The 22,919-nt window shown below is 32.9% G+C and overlaps 1 protein-coding gene across 2 annotated transcripts in view; it reads left to right on the top strand.

Annotated features, from left to right (window-relative positions):
- The window catches only part of LOC145268273 (uncharacterized), a 99,392-nt gene that overhangs the window by 9,160 nt on the left and 67,313 nt on the right, over positions 1 to 22,919 (top strand). For both annotated transcript variants that reach the window (XM_080123645.1, XM_080123644.1), the window contains exon 2: positions 20,456 to 20,536. In XM_080123645.1, coding sequence (XP_079979771.1) covers positions 20,456 to 20,536 — 81 coding nt within the window. The remainder of the gene's footprint in view (positions 1 to 20,455; positions 20,537 to 22,919) is intronic.

Here is a 22,919-nt window from a genome sequence, read left to right as displayed (position 1 = left end):
CATCTTTGTCATTTGGCCACACGGTGAAAAGACATTGATGAACTTCTTCCAACATATAAACAACTGCCATAATAGTATAAAATTCACAATTGAACATTCAACCACGCATATCACATTTTTAGACGTTCAGATTAATATTTCAAATAATCATATCACCACATCTCTACACACAAAACCGACCGATGGACACAATTACCTACATTTCGAAAGTTGCCACCCAATCACAACGAAAAAGTCAATCGTATACAGTCAATGCCTGCGCATTAAAAGGATATGCACAGACCCATCCAATTATGACATACAGGTAGGCATCTTAATCAACCACTTCCTTCGCAAAAACTACCCATTCAAAATATTAAAAAAAGCCATCAACAGAGCATCACACATTAGCAGACACAATACAAAAACAACAAAACATCCACACGAATACCTATGGTATTTCACTTCAATAATAACACCAAACATTTATACAACCCCATGAAACAGATGTTCAAACAATTACAACAGGACCCCACACTCAACACAATATACAATAAACCACCCATTTGTGCCAAACGACAACTCCCCAACTTACGTTCCTTACTCACATCCACTCGGATTAACCGCACCCAAACATCTCAAGGAAACAAACCTTGCAATAGACCCAGGTGTCTAATATGTACACATATTAACACCAATAGCACATTCACTCCTCCAGGCACCAACGTCCATCTCAAACTTCCCCCTCTAAATTGCAATAGCGCAAATGTAATATATCTGTTATACTGCACAAAAGGCAACTACGTGGGGGAAACAGGCCTGGAGTTCCGCCTACGTCTTAATAACCACAAACATACCATCAGAGATAAATCTACACAGCATCCAGTAGCTATCCACTATAATTTCCCTAACCACACAATAGACAATATCAGATATATCCTCATAGCATCCAATTTTATTACACAACACCAGAGACGAAAATATGAAAAAAATTAATTCTAAAACTCAACACGCACACTACAGGCCTTAACAAAAACCTAGGACTACTCAGTGACTACAATTTTCATAACTACATAGATATTCTATAAACATTTCCTTAGGACTAAAATGCACGGTGAGATGGGGTAACTCTTTCCGAAATCTTTACATTTTCCCTAATGTTTTCTTTCTTTATCATCTCATACACATGGCATATGTATGTGTGTGCGTATTATGTACGCATATTTGTATGTATTTGTGCGAGTGTATGTGCACGCGTACCTGATAGTGTATATACACGTCAGTATATGTATGTGTATGTATATGTATGTGTATATATATATATATATATGTATGTATATTTGGATATATGTGTATGTGTGCGCATATATGTGTGTATGTTTTCAAAACACATTTTCTTTGAGTTAATTTTCTTCATATTACCGTATATGTATATGTGTATATAAGTGTATGTATTTCTCGCACACCTATACTTCTTTTCCTGTCACTCTCTTCTCCTCTTCCTCTCTCTCTCTCTCTCTCCCTACATTCGCTTATGTAAACTTATATGTATATATGTACAGCTGTCTCTACGTGTAAATGTATGCGCAAGCATTTATGTATGTACATGTATGTCTGTTAGTATATGTATATATGTATATATGCATGCATTTATGTATGCATATGTGCATATATACATTATATATATATATATAATGTATATATTTGTACATGTGAGTATTTGTTTGTATACGTATGTACATGTACATATTAATATACATATTAATAAAAAGTAGCGTTTCGTTTTTGTCTTAAAACGGTTGAATTTAGAAACGACGTTTTCGTTCTTTTTCGAACGAGAAATAGCCGTTATATTACAAATGAGCATCATAGCGTTTCTCCTCATAACGTCTTATATCCTTTGAATTCTTATTCTCTCTTAGAATAAATAATATCGTTAGAATTCAAAGGATTAGACAGTTAAAGACGCGTTTCTCATTTTTATTTACTGTTTAATTTTTAATTTTTCGTTTGTATGTATATATGTACTGTGTGTATGTGCGTACTTATATGTTTATATATTTAAGACTGACGTGGCACCTTCTCATTGGCTATACCTCCTTCTCCTCCTCCTTCTCCTCCTCCTCTACCTTCCTTCCTTTTCCATTCCCCTTTTCCCCGTGCATCCTCATACTTTCACTACACCGATGAAGACTGAAGGATCGGTCGAAAATTATGTACTTATATAATAAAAGTTTTTAAATTTTTTTTCATAATATTATTATTTTGTATTCCTGCACGTCACCAATTAAAAACGAATAAAGAAAAGTTATAATCTTTTATACTTTTCGCATTCTTTTTTATTCATATATATATATATATATATATATATATATATATATATAATTTTTAAAATAAGATTAATTAATGAGACATCCAGAGGAACAATCTAGTTGTTTCTGCTAAAATAAACAGAATGCACACTTCTGCAAAAATTCATGAAAGATTTTGGAAGATACAAAATTCACAAAGCTAGGACACTTACCTTGAATAGATTTCTTGATTCACGCAGTGGTTGCAGCAGAAGAAAAGCACCTTGGTGTGCCAGAATACCCATCCTTCTTGACTGATGCAAATCAAGAATTTGGAAGAATAGTGATTATCCATATTGCTGTACAGTTGAAAAGTTCTTATAAAGTTCATGACAGGAATTGAACCAAAACAGTAAACTCTCTAGAACGAGTATTCATCCATAGAAGTAGGAGTTTGCCTGAATGCGTTCTGCAAGAATAAGGCAAGAAAATTTCCCTTAAATTAGGGATGACTATAACAAGTTCTTACATGGTGAAATTGAGTTGAAAACTGAAACTGCGCCTTTGGTGTGTCATGCATGTATATAAAAAGAGCAAAAAACATTCAAAGGCAACTCCCATAATGAAACAGCGGCGGAAGTGCTCTAGATAATGCAAATTTCAACATTCGCTCATCACTTTCATTTCAGCAATCATCACAATACCACATTTACTCTATGGAATATCTTAAAAAAAAAAAATACAGAATGGTTTTAAATGAATTTTGTTTGCAAAACCCCATCCAAAAAGAACAAAATAAAAGATAATATTATGGTAAAAGAATTATTTTCTGGATTGTTTACAACAGAAAACGAATAGATTAATCTCTGAGTGGGGGTGATATTTAAGTGGAAGCAAATGAAATGGAGTTTGTCTTTAAGCCGAACAAATAATTGTATTTCAGATACATGCAGACTTACTGCATCTCTTATATTTGGTTGGTTGGTATCTTTCCCAAGTGCACCCCGCACTAGTTGTTATCACTGGGGCTATGACAACAGCATATTCTTCTCATTGTTTTGACTCTCGAGTATATATCCGACACTGTTAATCAACCGAGAACCACATAACTCTATATAAAATGTAAGATATCAACAGAAACACACTCTAGAATCAAAAGAATATGTTGTTGTCATAGCCCTAATTATAACTGCTGATTATCTCGATAGAATGGAGTTTCATTATTTTTTGTTTACAAATTAATTTAAGATAATCATTACTGTTATCGAGGAAAGGAAATCTTAATCTTAGGACAAAAGTAATTGACAGCATGCAAAAGCAATTGATGACATGACTTTTTAAATACGGTTTGTTCTCTTCTTCCCAACCACTCAGCATTTATCTCTCGCCCACCGCGATGGGGATGTGGCACAAGGTCAGAAGGTGGGAAAATGGGCCAGCGCCACAAGAGGAGGAGCACTTTGGCCCTGTAAAAATAAGCCTGAGTAGGCCTATTGGTATTCTCTAGTGAAGGTTCCTCAGACAAAAAGTGATAAATTTACTCCTCCCAAAAGTCAGGAGGCAAAAACATTTGTATCAGTCTGACAATAAAAAAGCCACCGAAATGGCCCAGTTTGTGTTGAACTGATTGGTGAAGTCGGAACCTCGACTGATATACTACGAGATACATCACATTCATGGTGCCGAACATTTGACCGTTCTCTCCAATTCAGTCATTTTATAAACTTTCTTCTCCCAGATATGCAAATAAATGCATTTCAAACCACTGAAATGCTGTTTGAAAATTTGTCAAAAAAACAATTTATTTTGCTTTAGCTACTTATTTGTGACATATTTGCATTACTTTTTTTAATGGGATACAAGTATTTTAAGTTATTTTTTTAATGGGATACAAGTATTTTAAGTTATTTTTTTAATGGGATACAAGTATTTTAAGTTATAGATATGGACTAGGCCTAGCCGTTCTTTTCAGATACAGGAAGTAAGGTCTGTAATATAAACTGGCTGTGACTGAAGAAAATGGTTAATTTATTTATCTCAGAAATTTCTTACTAAGTAGAAGTTAATGTCCTTAATAATGTTGGGTTAAACATAGATGAAAATAAGATAACGAAATACCGTCTTTTGACATGAAAAGAAACTGGAATCTTAGGAAGATCTCCATCATTCTGTAATGTTGTTACATGTCAACACGGACCTTCACATTGCACGCATAGTCATAGTCATAGTTAGAAATTATTTTCTATCTGTTAATTTAAAGGCTTCAAAATCACGTTATAGTTTTGTATGTTCATAGAAAAATCATTGTGACAATTACATTTGTGCTTTAAAACCAAAGCAAAAGCATTCATTTCGATCATGTCTCTATTTTATTAAGGAACCAAAAAAATAGTTTGACAAAATAAATCAGAAATTTAAGTTCGACAGACTTATCTACACCAGTTAAAAACAAATAGTAAACATTGACTTCCATATTTTTATTTTTTTAACTACTGTTCTCATCTTGAGTGTTATTTGCACAATGTTTCAGCCGATCTAACTTCAGACCTCTTTCAGATGTACTGGGTAGAAGTCCTAAGTAATTTGCAATTGTATTTTGAGTATTGCCACACTAAAGATTGAACCTTTAACCTCCAAAATGTGTAACTTGTAATTGGCTAAGAGGACAAGAGTATGCTACTCCCATGGATTAAATAAAGGGTTCTGTCCAAAATTTCATGAACATCCAGAGTTCAATAGAAAGATTCCTAATTCATATTATTTGGATTCTTCGGACTACTGTCCTCATCTTGAGTCTTATTTGCACAATGTTTCGGACGATGTAACCTCTGACCTCTTTCAAGCGTATTTTATCAAACTTGAGAATTTTTCTGTCGGAAAGTGGAGAGTAAGACAACTCAAAAAAGCAACGCGTTTGCTGGGTGACTAAGCAGACCTAGTATAGAATTTCACATATAGGAGCCGTTAATTATGAATAATAGATAATATATAGATAGTAATAAAGTTGGTCGAAATATATATATATATTTATATATATATATATATATGGAGTAGTAATAAATAGTGGTATTTACATCTAGAGACAAAAATAGGTTTAAAGTTACTAAAATTTGTAGTAGAGTTGTCTGCAAGTCTAGAGTACTTGGTGAAAGTCAGTTGTAAAAATTACATTCCTGGAGCTTGAAGGTTCATTCCTCAATGAGAGCAACCCAAAAAATACAATTGCGAATTGCTTAGGGCTTCTACCGAATCATGGCTGATGGAACGAAAGCATGCTACTCTCATGAATTAAATAAAGGGTTTTGTTCCCGAGTTTGACAGAAAGATTTCAGAGTTCAACAAGATCCACGGTTACATTGTTCAGAGGTTACATTAATCAAAGCGTTAAAATAACACTCAAAATGAAAACGATAGTCTAAGTAATATATATTATCAATCATTATCTCAAAAATTCAGAAACTTTATGATTTTGTTAATAATGTCAATATTTGTTAATGGAATAACAGTTTAAATTAAGGAATATAAGACAATGGAGACATAGATGTGATACGTTCAAGGAAATTTGCTAATGAGCAGAGCGTTTCTGATATCAACTAAGGGAAGAGTCTATCAGGCATATTTACTCTGTGATAATATATAGAAGGCCAGCGAAAGATTTCGACATGTGTTGTTGCCTGGAGAGAAATGATATGAGAATGATACAATGGATGTGTAATGTGTGTTGTAAAGGCATGCTTAGATCTGATAATTTTAGAAGAAAACTGTTGGTTTGGTCACATTTAAAGAATGGAGAGTTTTTGGGTTAGATGTAGAACAATTGTGGTAACATGGTTAGCAGCAATGGAAACCTGAGGAAATGATAAAATTAGATTTGAGAAAAAGGAGCAAAGACCCAGCAGAGATAGATTTGTTTAGAAGTCAATTTATAAAGCTATCTAGCACATGCCAGCCTGTAAACCTTTTTTTATATAATCAATAATGAATTTTAAAATCGATTAATATATATATATATATATATATATATATATATATATATATTTTTCTGAATATTTCTATGCAATAAAAAAATATATAAATGGCATATTATGCCTATTGAAAATGTGCTAGCTAACCAAAATCTGTCGCCATTTCTTTGACAACATAATTATAATTGAACCATCTTTAGTATCACATTTTCTGTCGATATAAAGCATTTCGAATCTAATTTGGTAAATTTGTACAAGTACACCCTCTGCTAAATTACCTCTATAATAAAATGATATTCTACTCTTTTTTTATTATTTTTTTGTTTAGGTAATTATATATGAACACCTTGAAAAACTTGAAAGCAAAAAAACAATTATTTTAGAATTTAGTGTTTATCAGTTTTGTATATACAAAAGTTAGAATTGCCTCGCCATAGGAGATAGTTACAATAAATTTATATATAAAACTAATCCCTTACCCTAAGTTCTAAAATGATTTTATTTTTTTTTCTGTCAAATTTTTATTTTAATGTTATAAGATAGTAAAGTCTGCCATTCTTTAAATATTATGAATAAAAAAAATTGTCCAGTGTCTGTATATTTGTTTTTTGCTCTTTCAAGTTTTAAAATAATTTCTGGTAGGAATTAAAGATTAAAGACAAAAAATTAACCAACCAACCAACCAACTAACCAACCAACTAATCTATTATTACTACATTCAAGATTTTTTTTTTCTCTATGCCTCATGAAAACTAACCCCATAAATATAAACAATGTCAGCTCACATTCATTTCAATTTATGAAAACCCCATTTGCATCTAATTTTTAACATGTCTAGACACATTTCACCCATAACATTTGATCCTCTGTGACAGCCACCTTATCAATTTGTCTGTGCATAACATCAAATGGAATTTCCATTTAATCATAGTTTCTTCCCAAGAACTTCTGACCACAGAACTACTTCCCTGAAGGCTATAGTTGTCTTTAAATCCAATGTTAATAAATACTCATTATAAACCATCCTCATGAATCAAATTTTGCTCATCCCATTCTTTATTTACAATTCTTTCATAATATTCTTCATCCTGCAACTGCCAATCCATCCATCCATCTCATTAATCCTTGAGTGTCTTTTAACCTTAATAAGTGTGGATTCATTAGTAAAAAAAAAAAAAGAAGCACAGTTGCAGTGTAGTAATATTTCATCAGAATATGAGGATTTAATATGACTATATCGAGGTTCTATAAGTAATTTTATCTTTAGTTAACCTTCGACAACTAAATATTTTTGTTTACCAGTCAAATAGAAAAGTTACTAGCCAAATCTACATAATTTTTGGAATATGACATCTTTGTTCCGTAATGAGTATGTACTTCATAAAGATTTTTCTATATTTTTCTTTATATATATATATATTTTGGTAAGTGTAATTTTAAATATGCACTGAATTTTATGTTGCGACTTGAAGGTATAAACATTTGAATTTCTTCAGGTGTTTTTTAAATCGCCTTTGCTTAAAAAAATAAGTATATTGTTTTTTTTTAAACCTTTTCTTGTTTAAATAATTTGACTTTGCTTGTTTTATTAAAAAAAAAAAAAGGTTGAAAAAACATTTTTTACTCGGTAATGAGCTTTGGAAGATTGTTGATGAAAAAAACACAATCGCCAAAGGATAAGTGTTTTATTAGTTCTAGTTGTCACTTGAAAAATCACCCACAAATGCAACTGTTTCACTCGCAATGTATATACAGATATAAATAATTTACTGATAGCACTCTCTTCCTGGGAGTTCAACATGTAAACTCATTCGCCTATCATCCTCGGATAACATAAATTGGAATAAGTACATAGAAAATGCTGCCACGTCTGGCTGCCACATCTGTTGTAAAGGAGGTATGCTTCCTCTATTAGGTTACTTGTCTTGAGGCGACATTGATCTAGGATGGGTTGGGCCGGCTCCTCCCATAGAACACACAGCATCCTGGATGAATGCAGATCATGTATGACTGTCCACAGCAGCCAATATAGTGTTCATGGGAGGTTCTGTCTGTTTAACTTCTACTCTATTGGGTTAGAAACTTTCTCACACATGCCAGTATCTCTATATCTCTACAGAGCTACCATTCACCAGTGTATGTGATATTGTTGATGTATATGGGCTAGTGCACTGCTAGCTTCTTCATCTTAGACAGGATGCAAAAACATTTCTACTTACTATAGAGATCCCTAGATGCTGGAAGTTGTTTAACTTTGGTAGGTTCTTTACTGGGACCGCTTGCCTTTGGGAATTACTTCCTGCTCTCTGTTTCTCCAACCATATCAAGGTCTTGGATATGACTTTAAACTATATCCAGTGGTGAGACCCTAGCTTGCGGGCTTTGGGGAGTGTGGAGCCACTCTTTAATTACCATTGCTCCCAGGTCCACTTTGACCCGGAGTGGTAGTACCTGTTAGGGTCTCAACTATGCGTTAAATAGAAAACCGACTTGAAACAAACAAATATATTCTATTAAAAATTTTTTCTTCAAAATCTTTGTATTTGGCATTAAATAACCTGAAAAGGGTTGATATGCCATAAAACAAAAACAACCAACCAACCTTATCAACATAAAGAAATTTAAATGTAAACAAATATCTTACTGCTCAACTCCCCAACCCGATTGTCACTCTATAAATCTGTCCCATATCACTCTAACCTCTTATGCTTCAGTGGCAATATGCCTTGTTTGGGAGCGAATAAAAGTTATTTAAAAAAAAAAAAAAAAAAAATCTAACTAGATTAATATGTAAAATCTGAACCATTCTGATTTTGCCATGTATTTAAATGTAATCCCTCCCCCAATCAAAACCAATTTATCTATATAAAAGTGAAATTGTCAGTGTTGTTTGTGTGTGTACATTTCCCTACCAACCTACTCTGATTTGACATAAGGGGTATTGACATTTGGGAAAATCTTTTTAATCTGTTTTCAGCCAGAAATTTGGCTGTCAAGGGAGAGAAAGGATACAATAGCTGTTTAATGTGATTCTTAAAGACTTAGAGCTGATTACTTCAGAGGTAGGTTAAATCTGGACAGTATAGGAACATGTATGCAAAACCAGGAGACTTTGATGGTATGGTCACATTGAAAGAATGGATGAAAGTTCTTGGTTTACTACTTGTAGAACAGTTAAGCTATCAGGTCCATTTCATAGAGAAAGATCAAGGAAAACATGGAAGACAGGGATAAAGACCTGGGGAAACCTTAATTATTTAGGAAGTCATTCTAAAAATCCATCTAGCATGCCAGCATGTAAAACCGATGTGATGATGATGTCAATGCATATAATTTAAAAGTTTAACTGATTTATTGTTATACATTCTTCCTTTCTCTTCCACATCAGATGTGAGTTGCACGTTGGCCATGATAGCACAAAGTAACTGTTTCTAGTGGTTCTGATGTGCTTGTGAATATTGGTAATTGATTTGGACTAGCCAACTTTTTGCTTTATTATTGCTGCACCACGTTCTTTGCCATTAAAAATAAGTACTTTGCTTAAATTCCTTTCAAAATGTGCTTGTCCCAGCTTGGATGATTGGTATCATGGAGGTATTTTTCCAATGTTCTTAAAAGAAAAACTGGCTTATGTCATTAAGATAAAAAATATACAACATTGTGCAACCTATTTCAGTTATCAGATAAACAATTTTGTGTTTAAATTAAAATTTTTCTCCTATTTTAAAAAAAATAATTGCATATAATAGTCTTTATTTGATGTGTTTCTTCCATATCAGATGTAGGTTGAACATTGGTGGCACTTTGTCTATGAAAATGTCATTTATGTTTGCTTTTGATGTGCTTTTGTTTGAGGTCGTATTTGATTTCAAGTTATTTTAAGTCTTTCTTGCCTTCAACTCGGATGTTGGTACATCTGTTTATCTAACCAGATCTTCAGGCAACATGTCCATGCTAACATAGGCACTTGCAATGCAGAACTCACTTGAGTCTGAGTACCTTCAGCTTTAATAGCAAGGAATCAGAACTATCTCTGCCATCAAATCACACACGATAAATCCACCAAGCCATAGCCATGTCATTCATTTGCATTTTTAGAAAGAGCAAACTAGTGGGAAGCCGAGTATTCACCCGCATGTAACATGGCACGAGGGACATTGATGTTGTTGTAAATTCAACCCCAAGTAACTGTCATGAAAGAAAATTTTTTTCTTAAAAATATGAAGAAGTTACAATTTTACATAAATAATAATCTATAATATAAATCTTGCCTGTCTTTTTAAATGTATGTATGTATGTTTGTATGTCTGCCTAAAACTTTTGACAGAGGTGACGGATTTTCATGAGATCTGTATTGTTTTGAAGTTTGACCCTTTAGATGACAAATATCGAAAAATTGGCTAAAATCATCAATTCCTTCACCTTCCACTGGGCACTTTACTACAAGAAGGGGTCGCTTTTTTTGCCGATATTTTTTAAAGTATTGAAGCAAACAGCGCCTGCCCTTCCCAGCTGGGACATCCAGAAAGACAATTAGGTTTGATCAATGTGGGGGAAACCCTTCATATCTGACAATAGCTATTCATTGCCACTGACACTTTTTTTTTTTTTTTTTGCTCAACATGCACCTACAAACACCCGAGCAACGCCGGGCACCCCCGCTAGTATAGCATAAATATAAAAATATATAAATTATTCTTATAATATAAAATATATAATATAAAACTTTTGCTATTAAAATACATTACATCACAATTACAAAATAAAAAGATTCTTCTTAAGCATTTCTGGAGAGTTCTAAAAACAGATCATAAAAGTTTTCTTTTTTCAAGGGCTCCAGAAAGTTACTAATCTTAGTGTTCCATTTTAGAAATTCTAGAAGTTCCATCCATAACGACTATAAATCGATGCTAATAGTGTCATAACTTCAGTTATTAAATCAGCTCTCAGAAGGTATGCTATTTTGGGACAACCTTTCAATTATTTATGACTCTGGCCTATTTTAACTGGGATAAAATCTGACCATAAGGAATTCCTGAAACGAGCCTATTACACTCTCGCAAAGAACTGGACTCTTGGTAAATATTGATTTTTCTGATTTTAGATTCTGACCAAAGATATTGTTATTTCTCAAACTGTTATATTTATACCGCATAAAAGCTAGATTAATCTGAAACTGGAATTATTTCCCTTACACCCTTTTATTGTAATGTTTTCACTGTTTAATAAATTCTTTTATTTTTCACTTTAACTCCTTTTAGTTTTTTTTCTTTTTTTTTTTCAATATATGTGTCTTCCCTAAACATTTTCTTGCACATAGCAATAACAAATGAGAGGAAATAGCTGGTTAATCTGGGAAGAAGCACATGAAATTAACTCCATGCAATCATCTTTTACTGAGTAATTCCAAGTCTTTATTCATTTGTCGTTCCCTTGATTACTCTTTCAATTGGGATATGGGTGGCTGTATATTCAATCTGGGCACCACCAGACTCAATATTTCTTTCTTAATATCATCAAGATGCACACTCTACAAACCCACGGAACCATAGCCATGCTACTCCTTTGCATTCTTAGAAAGTTTGAGCTAGTAGGAGACGAGTATTCACTCACATGTAACATAGCGCTACGTATATTTACGTTGTTATAAATTCGATCCAGAGTAAAGAAGAGGGAATGGCAGGTTAAGATAGGAACAAGCTCATGAAACTAACTTCATGCAGTCCATACAGGCAAGATCGAACACATGAAATTAACTTAAAAACTGTTAATATTCTTGATCTAATCAGTGCCAAAGCATAATTGGGATAACTGTAAATTATGAAAATTCATCTTGTTCTAAGACTACCATATTTTTAAATATTTTCTTACTTTAAAGATTTTATGGTTTTGACTTTAGACAAGGATCGATAATTCATATCATTTTGATTATTCGGACTACTGTTTTTATTGTGCATAAAGTATTTGGTAAAGTTCAATTGTAAGTTACACTCTTCTTGAACTTAAAAGGTTCAATCCTCAGTGCGGACAGTACTCGAAAATATAATTACAAATTACTTAGGACTTCTATCCAATTATGGCTGATGGAACAAGAACATGCTATCCCCATGAATTAGATAAAGAGTTCCATTCAAAATTTTGTGGAGATTCCTGAGTTTGGCAGAAACATTCCCAAATTCTACACAATACACCTGAAGAAGGTTGGAGGTTAGATTGACTGAAAAGCTATGAAAATAAAATTCAAGATTTTCTAAAAGTAAACGATTTGAAAATAATAAAGACATTTTTTTTTTTCCTCATAAGTATCTGAAATATGGTATCTGTCTGAAGCCGGAATTATACTGTCGAAATATTTTAATGGTCAATTCAATTTACTTATACCGTTTCAGACTAATATGCTATCTTTCAATGCTCAATTTGGAGGGGGGAGGTAGTGTAGTATCTGTCCTGTTATTAAACCATATGCTCATACATTATCTCCGCCTTTAGGGGATGCAGCATCATATACGTTCATAATATGCAATAAGTATAGCAAAAGAATAAAGAGAAATACAGTAGAATCTTGCTACTTTGCTACCTGTCGAGACCGAGCAAAAGGGGCATAGTAACCAAGATTTATTTTCTAAAAAAAAAAAAAACACTTATAGACTAAAAAATAAATGAATAAAAAAAAATGAAAAAAATTGAATTAAAAAAGCACAACACACACAGAAGTGACATAATAGTAACTCAGTATCAAGATTATGGGGGTGGTATAGTAAATTTATTTTGTATTGAATTTTGTTAGGACTAAAGCAAAAGTGGTATAATAGTGAGAGTGGCATATTGGCAAGAGTTTACTGTACCATGTAAAAAGCATATTGTTATCTTAGGATTCTGAAATGTATATTGTCTAATTCTAGTTTTTTATTTATTATTTTTGCATTAAGGAAGTCGTTTATGAAGATTTGGAATAGTAAAGAAATAACCATGGATTTTCTCTGCTCTGATATGAGTAAAAAAATAAGAAAACGGATTTTCCAGGAAAGCTCTGGTTGCACCACTAGGGGTGCCTTTCGGGTTAAAATGGCTAAAATTGACACTTGTGCCTATTAAAAAAAAATTGATGCCTATAAAATTTTCTGAAAAGTTGTAACTAACTGATTTCTATATAATTTTGTTTGTCTATACTTCGCTATAACTCTTGGAGCTTTTTCAGGGCTAATAAAAACACTCCAAGTTTGGGACTATTTTACCATATTTATCCAAAATTTTCTGTATATGTCTGTTAAGCAGTTTTGTATGATGCTGAACTCAAATTTAAATATGTTAAGGCCTTGAGGACTTTTGGGGCTAAGTGGGGGGGTGGGGGGAAATGATAGACTTAGTGATTTCTTTTTTTGCATGGTGCAGAACTCAAATTTACATATGTTAAGACCTAAAACTGCACTGTTTGTTCATTTTCATCAGGATTTGACGTCCCCTTGGGACTTTTGGGGCTAAATGGGGGGGGGGGGGCAAATACTGAACTCGGTCATTTTTTTTATGCTTCGTTCACTGTGCACTCACGGGAGACCATGCATGCTTCACGTTTTCTTTTTCTTGACGTAAAATAATTTCCTAATGTTTGGAAGATCTAATTTCAGTTTCCTTTTACCAATAAAGACAAATATATGATAATATCTTTTCGTTCAAACGTATTTTCTTTAGTAAAGCTGACAAATTTTTCAAGTTCAATTGCCTTGCTTTTCAGCTCCTAATCAGTTTAGAATCCAAATTAAACCATTCATATGTTATGTAACTGATTCAAAATAGTTCAGACACCTAAGTATGTATTACACATGAATGATATGGGGAAATAGACCTTGCCCTCCAAAGTTTATGTAGTTCATAAATTATATAGGATAGAAATGTTGTAGGTTTCCCATCTCTTGTTTGTTTCTTAAAGGATTCAATATATTAGTTTTAAAATAATTTAATCTTTTAAAAATTCACGTTCAAGGATTGCTGTTCCCATTTTTGTATTGCCAGTAAAGTCACATATTGATCAAGTGGGATTTCATCCCTATGACAAAATGTAATGATTGATCACTTTGTCTTCAGAGCTTTCCAAGTTAAGACATATCACATTCATTTGACCTATATCTAAAGGCACTTGAGCAGTAACTGCTGTCTGTTGAGGAAACAGATGTGCAAAAATTGGAATAAAAATATAAAATCCAATAATAGTGAGAAAACAATTGCCATGTAAATCTCTATCTATACTATTATAGAAAAGGAACTTTGTCTGTGTGTGTGTTTGTGAGTTGGTCCAAAATGGTTGGGCCGATTTTTATGAAATTTCAAATGTACTTTGTGTATCTAGTAGTGTTCTTAGATAAGTTTTATATCAGAATGTCTTCAATAAGTATCCATAATAAAATAATCCAATGAAAGAAGAAACAGGTGATTCTGACCAAAGTTAACACCTTACACAGCCTAACATGATAAATGCATTTAAGAAGTTTTATTACCATATAAGTCAAAAGGCTTGAAATTTCAAATCAACAGTAGGTTCTTTGATATGACATAGGTGCATTCGAAATGAATATTTCCGTTTAGAGCACAATTGAACCATTACACTTGACTTTTGCAGTTTAAACTTAAATTCAAGCCATTGTATATAAAAAATAATTTTATAAAATCAACAGCAGGTTCTCTACAGTGCAATGTAGTTTAATGTATTGTGGACTGTCACTGCAGGGAGGCTAGTGAAGTTTCCTGCCAGTGCACCGCGATGGGTCCCCAACTAGAGCAGGCAATCAATCGATTTGATTGAAAAATGGGTGATTTCACCAATTTGGATGACAATAAAAATATGGGAATATGAAACATTCATTGATTATTCAATCCTGGTCAATGTTGGATCTCTCGTATGCTAGTATTATCAATATCCTAATTAGACAAGTCAAAATAATGTTAAAAGTGGAATTTTTCGAAATGCAATTACTTTATGTATCTAATAGTGTTCTTAGATAGGTTTTATATTAGAATGTCTTCAATAAGTATCAATAATCAAAATAATCCGATGAAAGAAGGAACAGGTGATTCTGACCAAAGTTAACACCTTACACAACCTAACATTACAAATGTAGTTTCTCTACAGTGCAATGTAGATTACAATGTGTATTGTGGACTAAGTCCATGCAGGGAGGCATAAAAAAATGGTAAAATTCAATTGAAGTTTAGAAATAGTTACATGTTCAGGACATTGTGAAACAGGCAGGAAGATGTTAGTGATATGAAACAAATAAGCTGATAAAATCTTTATCTTGTTTCTGAACCGCAAAGGAGAGTGGATGTATTTAGAACAATGCTCCCTCTCTGTTTGTGCATTAGAGAAAGAAAATCTCTATTGTATTTCTTTTAATTTATTTATTTCACTTTTTCTTGGAAACTACTGGCGAATCTGGCTGAAATTTGGATAGATCTTTATGATAAGGTGCAGTGAACTAAGTATTATGGTATCCATTCCATGCATGGATTGGTCTCCACAATACTATATTTACTCAAGAAGCTTGGCATATTCTACGCTAACCGACTTTAATTTTTGTCCGTTTTTAACAGGCTAAAAAAGTCCTATATATAAATAAATTATATTTTAATGTATAGATCCTTTATAATACTGTCCAAATTGTTTCAAATAACAAGCTCAATGAAGGAGGTTTCCAGCTTCAGAGCATATATACTTGTTGGTTGCATCCCAATGAGCAAAGGAATAAATCAGTCCACAATCATGATTTTTATTTAAAATTATTCATGTTGGTGAATATCTATATTTTTTCTTTACCATCTTATAAAGGATTTGCAACTGGTGACATTTATTTTAATTTTTTTTTGTAACCGATTGGGCAGTGCGTGTAAGACGGTAAAAAAAAAAATATAGGCATCTGCCATAAATAAATAAATAAAAATTATTATTGTGAGCAGATGTTCTTTCCTTTGGTCATTGGGATGCAACCAACCAGTAAAATATATTTATATTGATCAGCTTTTTTGAAATATCTTATTTTGAGTGGTTTGAAATTGAAGGTTCAGAGAAAGAGTGATATCCACCAATAGTGCAAGGTGATCAGTATTCCTGAGTGGGCTATGGGTATTAGTGACACAAGTTTAATAATCTGTGATATGTCATGCTTGTTCTATAGAATAAGTTGGCGTCACTAGATTTACTATTGTGCAACTCCAATAATCCTTGTAAAGGTGTTCGGCAATTTCAATATCACGCAAGAATCGTGTGTAGTAATCTGTCATCTGGTTGATCCTTATGGCTGCAAGACATGGTCAGTGAAGGTGGTTGATTATTGGAAGCTTTTGACAATGACTGTTGCCAATGCACCCTGCATTCCTGGTGGGTTGACTATATCCCAAATGCTGTTCTCCACCAATGTCTCAATTTAAAGCCCCTGCCAGTTGTCTTGTTGCAGTGATGTTTTTAATGGTTTGGCAATGTAGCTCATCACCAAGAAGAGAACAAGTTCACAATATAACCTTCCCTACTTCTATGTGGTACAAGCATATTGGTGGACAATTGAGGAACTGGATAACTTAGAAGGACAATGACTGAATTTTTAGGTCAGCAAGTATTCTGCCTTCAATAAGTAAATTGTACTTAGTCATCGCCAGTGACCTTGCTCAAGTTCACAGTCCATGACGCATAGCAGTGACTTAATGTACTGCTTGATAAAGCTGTAGACACATTGATATCTTGCGAGAAGTTTGTGTCAGCCAGTTTTACTTATGGATGATGTTCGATGATATATAGCTTTATGAGCCACCAGAGCCTCCAGGGTTATTCCATTCACAAAAAGGTTATGGCTTTCTTTGTTTGGATGTGTGAATAACCCATACAGAATCCAACAAATTGAAATGCAAAATGTTCCTTTCAACTTGCTGACATTTCTATTAGTTTGCACATGCGTGATCTAATCATAGCTAAAAGTTGTTTAATTTTATAACTTCTCTCTCTGTCAGGCTAGCTCAAATGGTAGCGAATGTGACTGGAGCGCGTCTGCAGCGCTAAATGTTTTGATTTTGAGTCTAGCTGATGACACCCAAGTATTTTATTTTTAAAATTTTAGAAATCAGTACTATATTTTTAAAAAAAATTTTTAATTTTGTTTTTTTATATGGGAGTCACCACTAATCAAGGCCCAGAGGCCACTCGAGGATAAGGGTTAAAGAGTGTAAAGTAGTCAATGGGACCAATATAGTAATCGTTAGTAGTGTAAATTTGGTAAATTGGATTACTTAAGGGGAACAGCTCATCAAGAACTTGTTTACATTGGACTTGAAGATGGCCATATTGTAATCAGCTGGAAAGCAGGCAAACTGAAGACAGTTCCACAGGTGTGCAGTTCTAAGAAAGGAACTTTGTTCATGGAATCTGTTTAGGTTTAGACACAGACAAAGAGTGGGGGAAATCTCATGAAAGTTTGGTGAGGGGGAGGGGCATAGATTAGAGCTCAGATGAGCACTTGCTATGAAAATAACAATAAAGCAGAGACAGGCTTGCAGCATCTCTTCTGTGAGAAAGAGGTTGCAGGGAAGAGAAAAGGGCATCCCCTATGAGGCTACAAAATCTACAAGAGAAGTCTTTCTAGCAGGTCCTGCCCAGATGGGGCAACAATACTATATCCTTGGATATATCTGGCTCTTATATAGGTACAGAATTGCATCAGCAGTGTGATATCTACTGGATCGATAGAAGGATCCCACCATTTTTCCAGTGACCTTGGCAACGGATTTGATGTATGTGTTCCATTTCAGATCAGGAGTAAAAGTCAAGCCCAGAAGTTTGTCAAAACATGGAGCCTTCCCAAGACGAGAGCCATTTATTTCAAGTGATGCCAGATGGAGATCAGAGCATTGGTGATGTAAAGATAGAAGCTTGGTTTTAGATGCATCAAAAGTAACCGGCCACTTTTTTCCCCATTGTACCACGTGCTCAAGATCAGAGGAGGGAGCATCAGAGAGAACTTCGTTGTGTACGGCCTTTGAGGTGATGGTAGTGTCGTCAGCATAAATGTCTACGAATAATCTAATCATAGCTAAAAGTTGTTTAACTTTATAACTTATCTCTCTGTCGGGTTATCATTTCAAGTTATTTCAGCTTCTGTATGGGTTATTCACCCATCCAAAAAAAGATTCATTATAAACCGTCCTTGGTGTATGATTATATATATATATATATATATATATATATATATATATATATTCAATAGATGATTTGCTCTTTAATAATAAATATAAACATATGGCAGGTGATCGTCTGAACTCCAATCTCTGGTCCCCCCTCGCCAATCTTTCACGAAAAACACCTGTCTAGCTGAATCCACTGTGAAAAATTTCCCAATATCTGTGCCTAAATCAAAACGCGGATTCCATGAACAAAGCTTCTTTCTTAGAACTGCACGCCTGTGGAACTCTGTTCCGTCTGCCTGCTTCCCTCCGGACTACAGCTTGGATGTCTTCAAGTCCAATGTTAACAAATTCCTAATGAACCGCCCCCTTAATTAAACACTTCATCAAATCTCCACATTAACGTAATGTACTTGCAATAACCCTTATCCCTGAGTGGCTTCCGGGCCTTGATAAGTGGTGATCACTGTGTAGAAAAAAAAAAAAAAAAAAAATTTATGACTAGCAAGCACCCCCCCCCCTTTTCCTGCTGGTTATAATAATAATAAAAATAATTAGAATGTTTCTGTTTACTTGGATTTGTTGTAATACTATTTAGCATCAACCAGGAATATTACCTTCTATTGGCTTTTAAGTTTCTTACAATAAAAAAAGCAAATGAAGTTTAATGTATAGTGGTAATATTTACAAAAAATTAAAATGGTGGAATGTTTACGAAGGAATCAGGATGCATAATGATGAATTTTATTTGCTAATTAAAAGCCTGAAATTTCTTTTCCAATCAATGATTTACAAGATTGGCACAGACTTGAATTTCAAGCTTTGTGTTGAAAAGACTTTATTTCTATTAATACTTTGAAAAGCCTTGAAAATATGAGAAAGAGTTTGAAAAAGGCTTGAAAATCATATTTTTTATACCCAGTAAAAATTTGTGTTGCAACATTAAAAATGAAATCGAAATAAATACTATTTAAATATTTTTAAAATACTATTAAAATATTTTTAAAAATTCGAAATAAAATATCCTTCTGAAATTACAACATTATTTCTGGTATTGTTCCTACAAGAGTTATGCCCCTTTATCATGAACCCAGTGTTATCAATATACTTTACACATGTAGCCAAAGGGAAATTCAAAATCGGAATAGTATTAAAATATTTTTTTAAATATTAAAATATTAGTTTTTTGTGTTTTTTTTTTCATTCTTTGTCTCAAATTTTGTTTTTAAAACGTGAATTTTGTCTAGAGAAGGTCTTGAAAAGTCTCTATGAACCTTGATTTAAAGCCATTAAAATGATCTTAGCTTGTGACTAACGGACATTGCTTTCCTACTTCTAGTTCAAAGGCTTTTTTTGTTTGTTTTACATCAGCATAACCACTTATCAAGGCCCAGAGACCACTCGAGGATAAGGGTTAAGAGTGTACAGTAGTCAATTGGACAATATAGTAATCGTTAGTGGAAATTCTGTAAATTTGTTAACTTAAGTAGAACGGCTTATCAAGAACTTGTTTACATTGGACTTGAAGACAACCATATTGTAGTCATCTGGAAAGCAGGAAACCAGAAGACAGTTCCACAGGCGTGCAGTTCTAAGAAAGCTTTGTTCATGGAATCTGTTTAGGTTTAGACACAAATAAAGAGTGGGGGAAATTATTGATAGTGTTTTCAGCTAGATGTGTGTTTCTTGTGAAAGTTTTGCGAGGAGGGACCATAGATTGAAGCTCAGTCGAGCACTTGCCAGGCTTTTGATTTTGTTGTGTTAAAGTTTTATTATGGCTTTTCAAATTCCAAAAATTGTTGTCTAAGATATCAAACTATTAATTAAAAAGTCAAGTCTGGCTTGGAATAACTTTTAAAAAGTGAAGTATTATGATTTATTTGTTGAATTAAAGGGAAAGAAATTGAAAATTACAGTAAGTTTTGCACCTAATAAACGAAACCGATAATATGGAAATTTGTCCCGTTAGTATTTTTTTTTTTTTTTTTAATCAGTGACTGACAAGAAAATTATCTCTCTTAATAAAAAAGTTAATTATTTTTCTTATCCTCCAAATTTCAGAACAGATCCGAAACCTTCTTGCAGTTGCTCTCCACGAAGACCCAAAAGAAGAGGAACTGACATGTATGAAGAGGCTGATATGTAAGTATTTGTAAAAAAAAAAAAAATCTTTAAAACTCTATAAAAGTGAGAATGTGTGCACGTGTGTGTGAGGACACTTCTCAACCTGTATAACTCAACTAATTTTTGATCTGCAGATTTGAAACTTGGTATATAGGGTATTAAGACATATGGAAAAATTTTAAATTGGTTTTCATCAGGAAAAAAGGGTTGCTAAGGGGTAAAAATTTAAAAAATTGGTACATGGGGGTTGTTGAATTTTTATCTGTTTGTCAACTGTTTCATGAATGTGCATGTGTGAATCGTTCACATGATAGATTCCTTATGTTAAGAATAAGTAGGTTTGAAAACGTTTTTTAAAGATCCCCTCAAGCTGGCCTAATGGTTATCATATTTGAATTACTGTCTTTAAGTTTTGGTTTTAGTCTCAGCTCGAGTATTTTTTTTTTTTTTTTTTTTTTTTTACTTGAAGTGAATTGTTTAAAAATAAAAACATAATACTCATATTAGCAATACACACGGACAATAAAACGCTTTGGATAAACATGGATTTCAAGAGGGTTCTGCTAAAATCGTCATATTTTAAAAACCAAAGCACCTTAAGTCCTCAAAATACCACCGTTTTGTTTGGAAATGAATATACTTTCAAATAAATTAAATAATAATGTACATTATATATTTTAAGAGTTTTAAGCAAAAAAAGTGCTAAAATAGCGTTTATGGTAAGATTTTGTAATGACCCTCCCCCTTCCGATTTATAAATGGTCGTACCGCGTTTCTCTTAAGAATTTTGTCATGAAATTTGGAAATTAACTAGAAGAGATATCACTTTTAATAGATTCGGTTGTCCAAAATTTTTGACAGCTCATTTTTTTGTTGTGTTAAAAACAAGACTTCAACATGCCGAAAAATTTTGGAAAATTTTGAAAAAAATTTATTTGGACACTCACTGTTAAATAAATCAATCTTTTTACTACATTTATCCGTTAAAAATAAAAATGTAACTGGCTTTCTCTTGTGGTACCGAGCAATTTAAAATCATGATACCAGGAAAAAATCGTTCTATTTTTAAAAAGTATTGAAAAACGATCTGTAGAAGCAGCAGCAGCTACTATCGCTGATATTAATTACTTTACTGTAAACAAATTTTTTTTTTTTTTTTTTTTCCAGAACGAATTAAAAATTAAAAAAAACTGAAAATATGAATATAAAAAATGTTCTTACATATTTAGTTGGAGTTCATATTATCAGAACATAATTAGCTTAACTAGAGCTATTCGGTTATAAGAATATATAATTTTAAAGCAATCTGTTATTTTTGGTCAAATTTAAAAAATATAGTTGAAAAACAAATATGTAACGTGTGCACTTCTAACCATTACATAAGTTTTTAACAGTGAATTAAACAGTGTGTGTTTTTTTTTTGTTTTTTTTTTAACAAAACAAAAAAAAACGAAAATGTGACATGATTTTTTTATTTCACGTGTGCGAGCAGTACCCCCCTCCCCCCACTCCAAATATATTTTTTTCGTCTTTCTTTACAATTTTTTTTAGCGGATTATAATCGAATGGACACTAGTCTACCCAATTATATATATATATATATATATATAATACAAAATCAGTATTTAAATATTTGTAAAAGGTGCTCAGTTTCTAGTTAAGTTCCTATTTACTTGCCTCCTCACGAGGACGGTTTGACACAAGGTCAATTAATGTGAGGAAAATCCAGCTTCCCAAAAAGGGTCAATCTGGATAGAATTAAACAGTGTGTGTTTTTTTTTTGTTTTTTTTTTAACAAAACAAAAAAAAACGAAAATGTGACATGATTTTTTTATTTCACGTGTGCGAGCAGTACCCCCCTCCCCCCACTCCAAATATATTTTTTTCGTCTTTCTTTACAATTTTTTTCAGCGGATTATAATCGAATGGACACTAGTCTACCCAATTATATATATATATATATATATATAATACAAAATCAGTATTTAAATATTTGTAAAAGGTGCTCAGTTTCTAGTTAAGTTCCTATTTACTTGCCTCCTCACGAGGACGGTTTGACACAAGGTCAATTAATGTGAGGAAAATCCAGCTTCCCAAAAAGGGTCAATCTGGATAGAAACAAACATAAAAATTGTCTCAGTCATTAAGGATTTCTCCTTCACTGACAGAGGACAGAAAAGGCGAAGTGTAGCATCAGAATACTACACTGTGATCTTGGCCTGAAGTCCAGGTGGAGAAATAAAAAAACGTCTTAAACTGGAAAGTTTAACGAAATAATGTGTCACTCGGACAAGAAATGTAATTGAAAATAAAAACCAAATTTATCAAAAATTTGTGAACGATTTGTTAGCTTTAGCAAATAAATTATTTTGATATTTAAATAAGTGGGCAAAAATACTTA

Source organism: Euprymna scolopes, chromosome 43 (assembly GCF_053919585.1).
Source record: "Euprymna scolopes isolate OS-2025 chromosome 43, ASM5391958v1, whole genome shotgun sequence".
NCBI classification, from domain to species: Eukaryota; Metazoa; Mollusca; class Cephalopoda; order Sepiida; family Sepiolidae; genus Euprymna; species Euprymna scolopes.
This window is presented reverse-complemented; position numbering and strand designations above follow the sequence as displayed.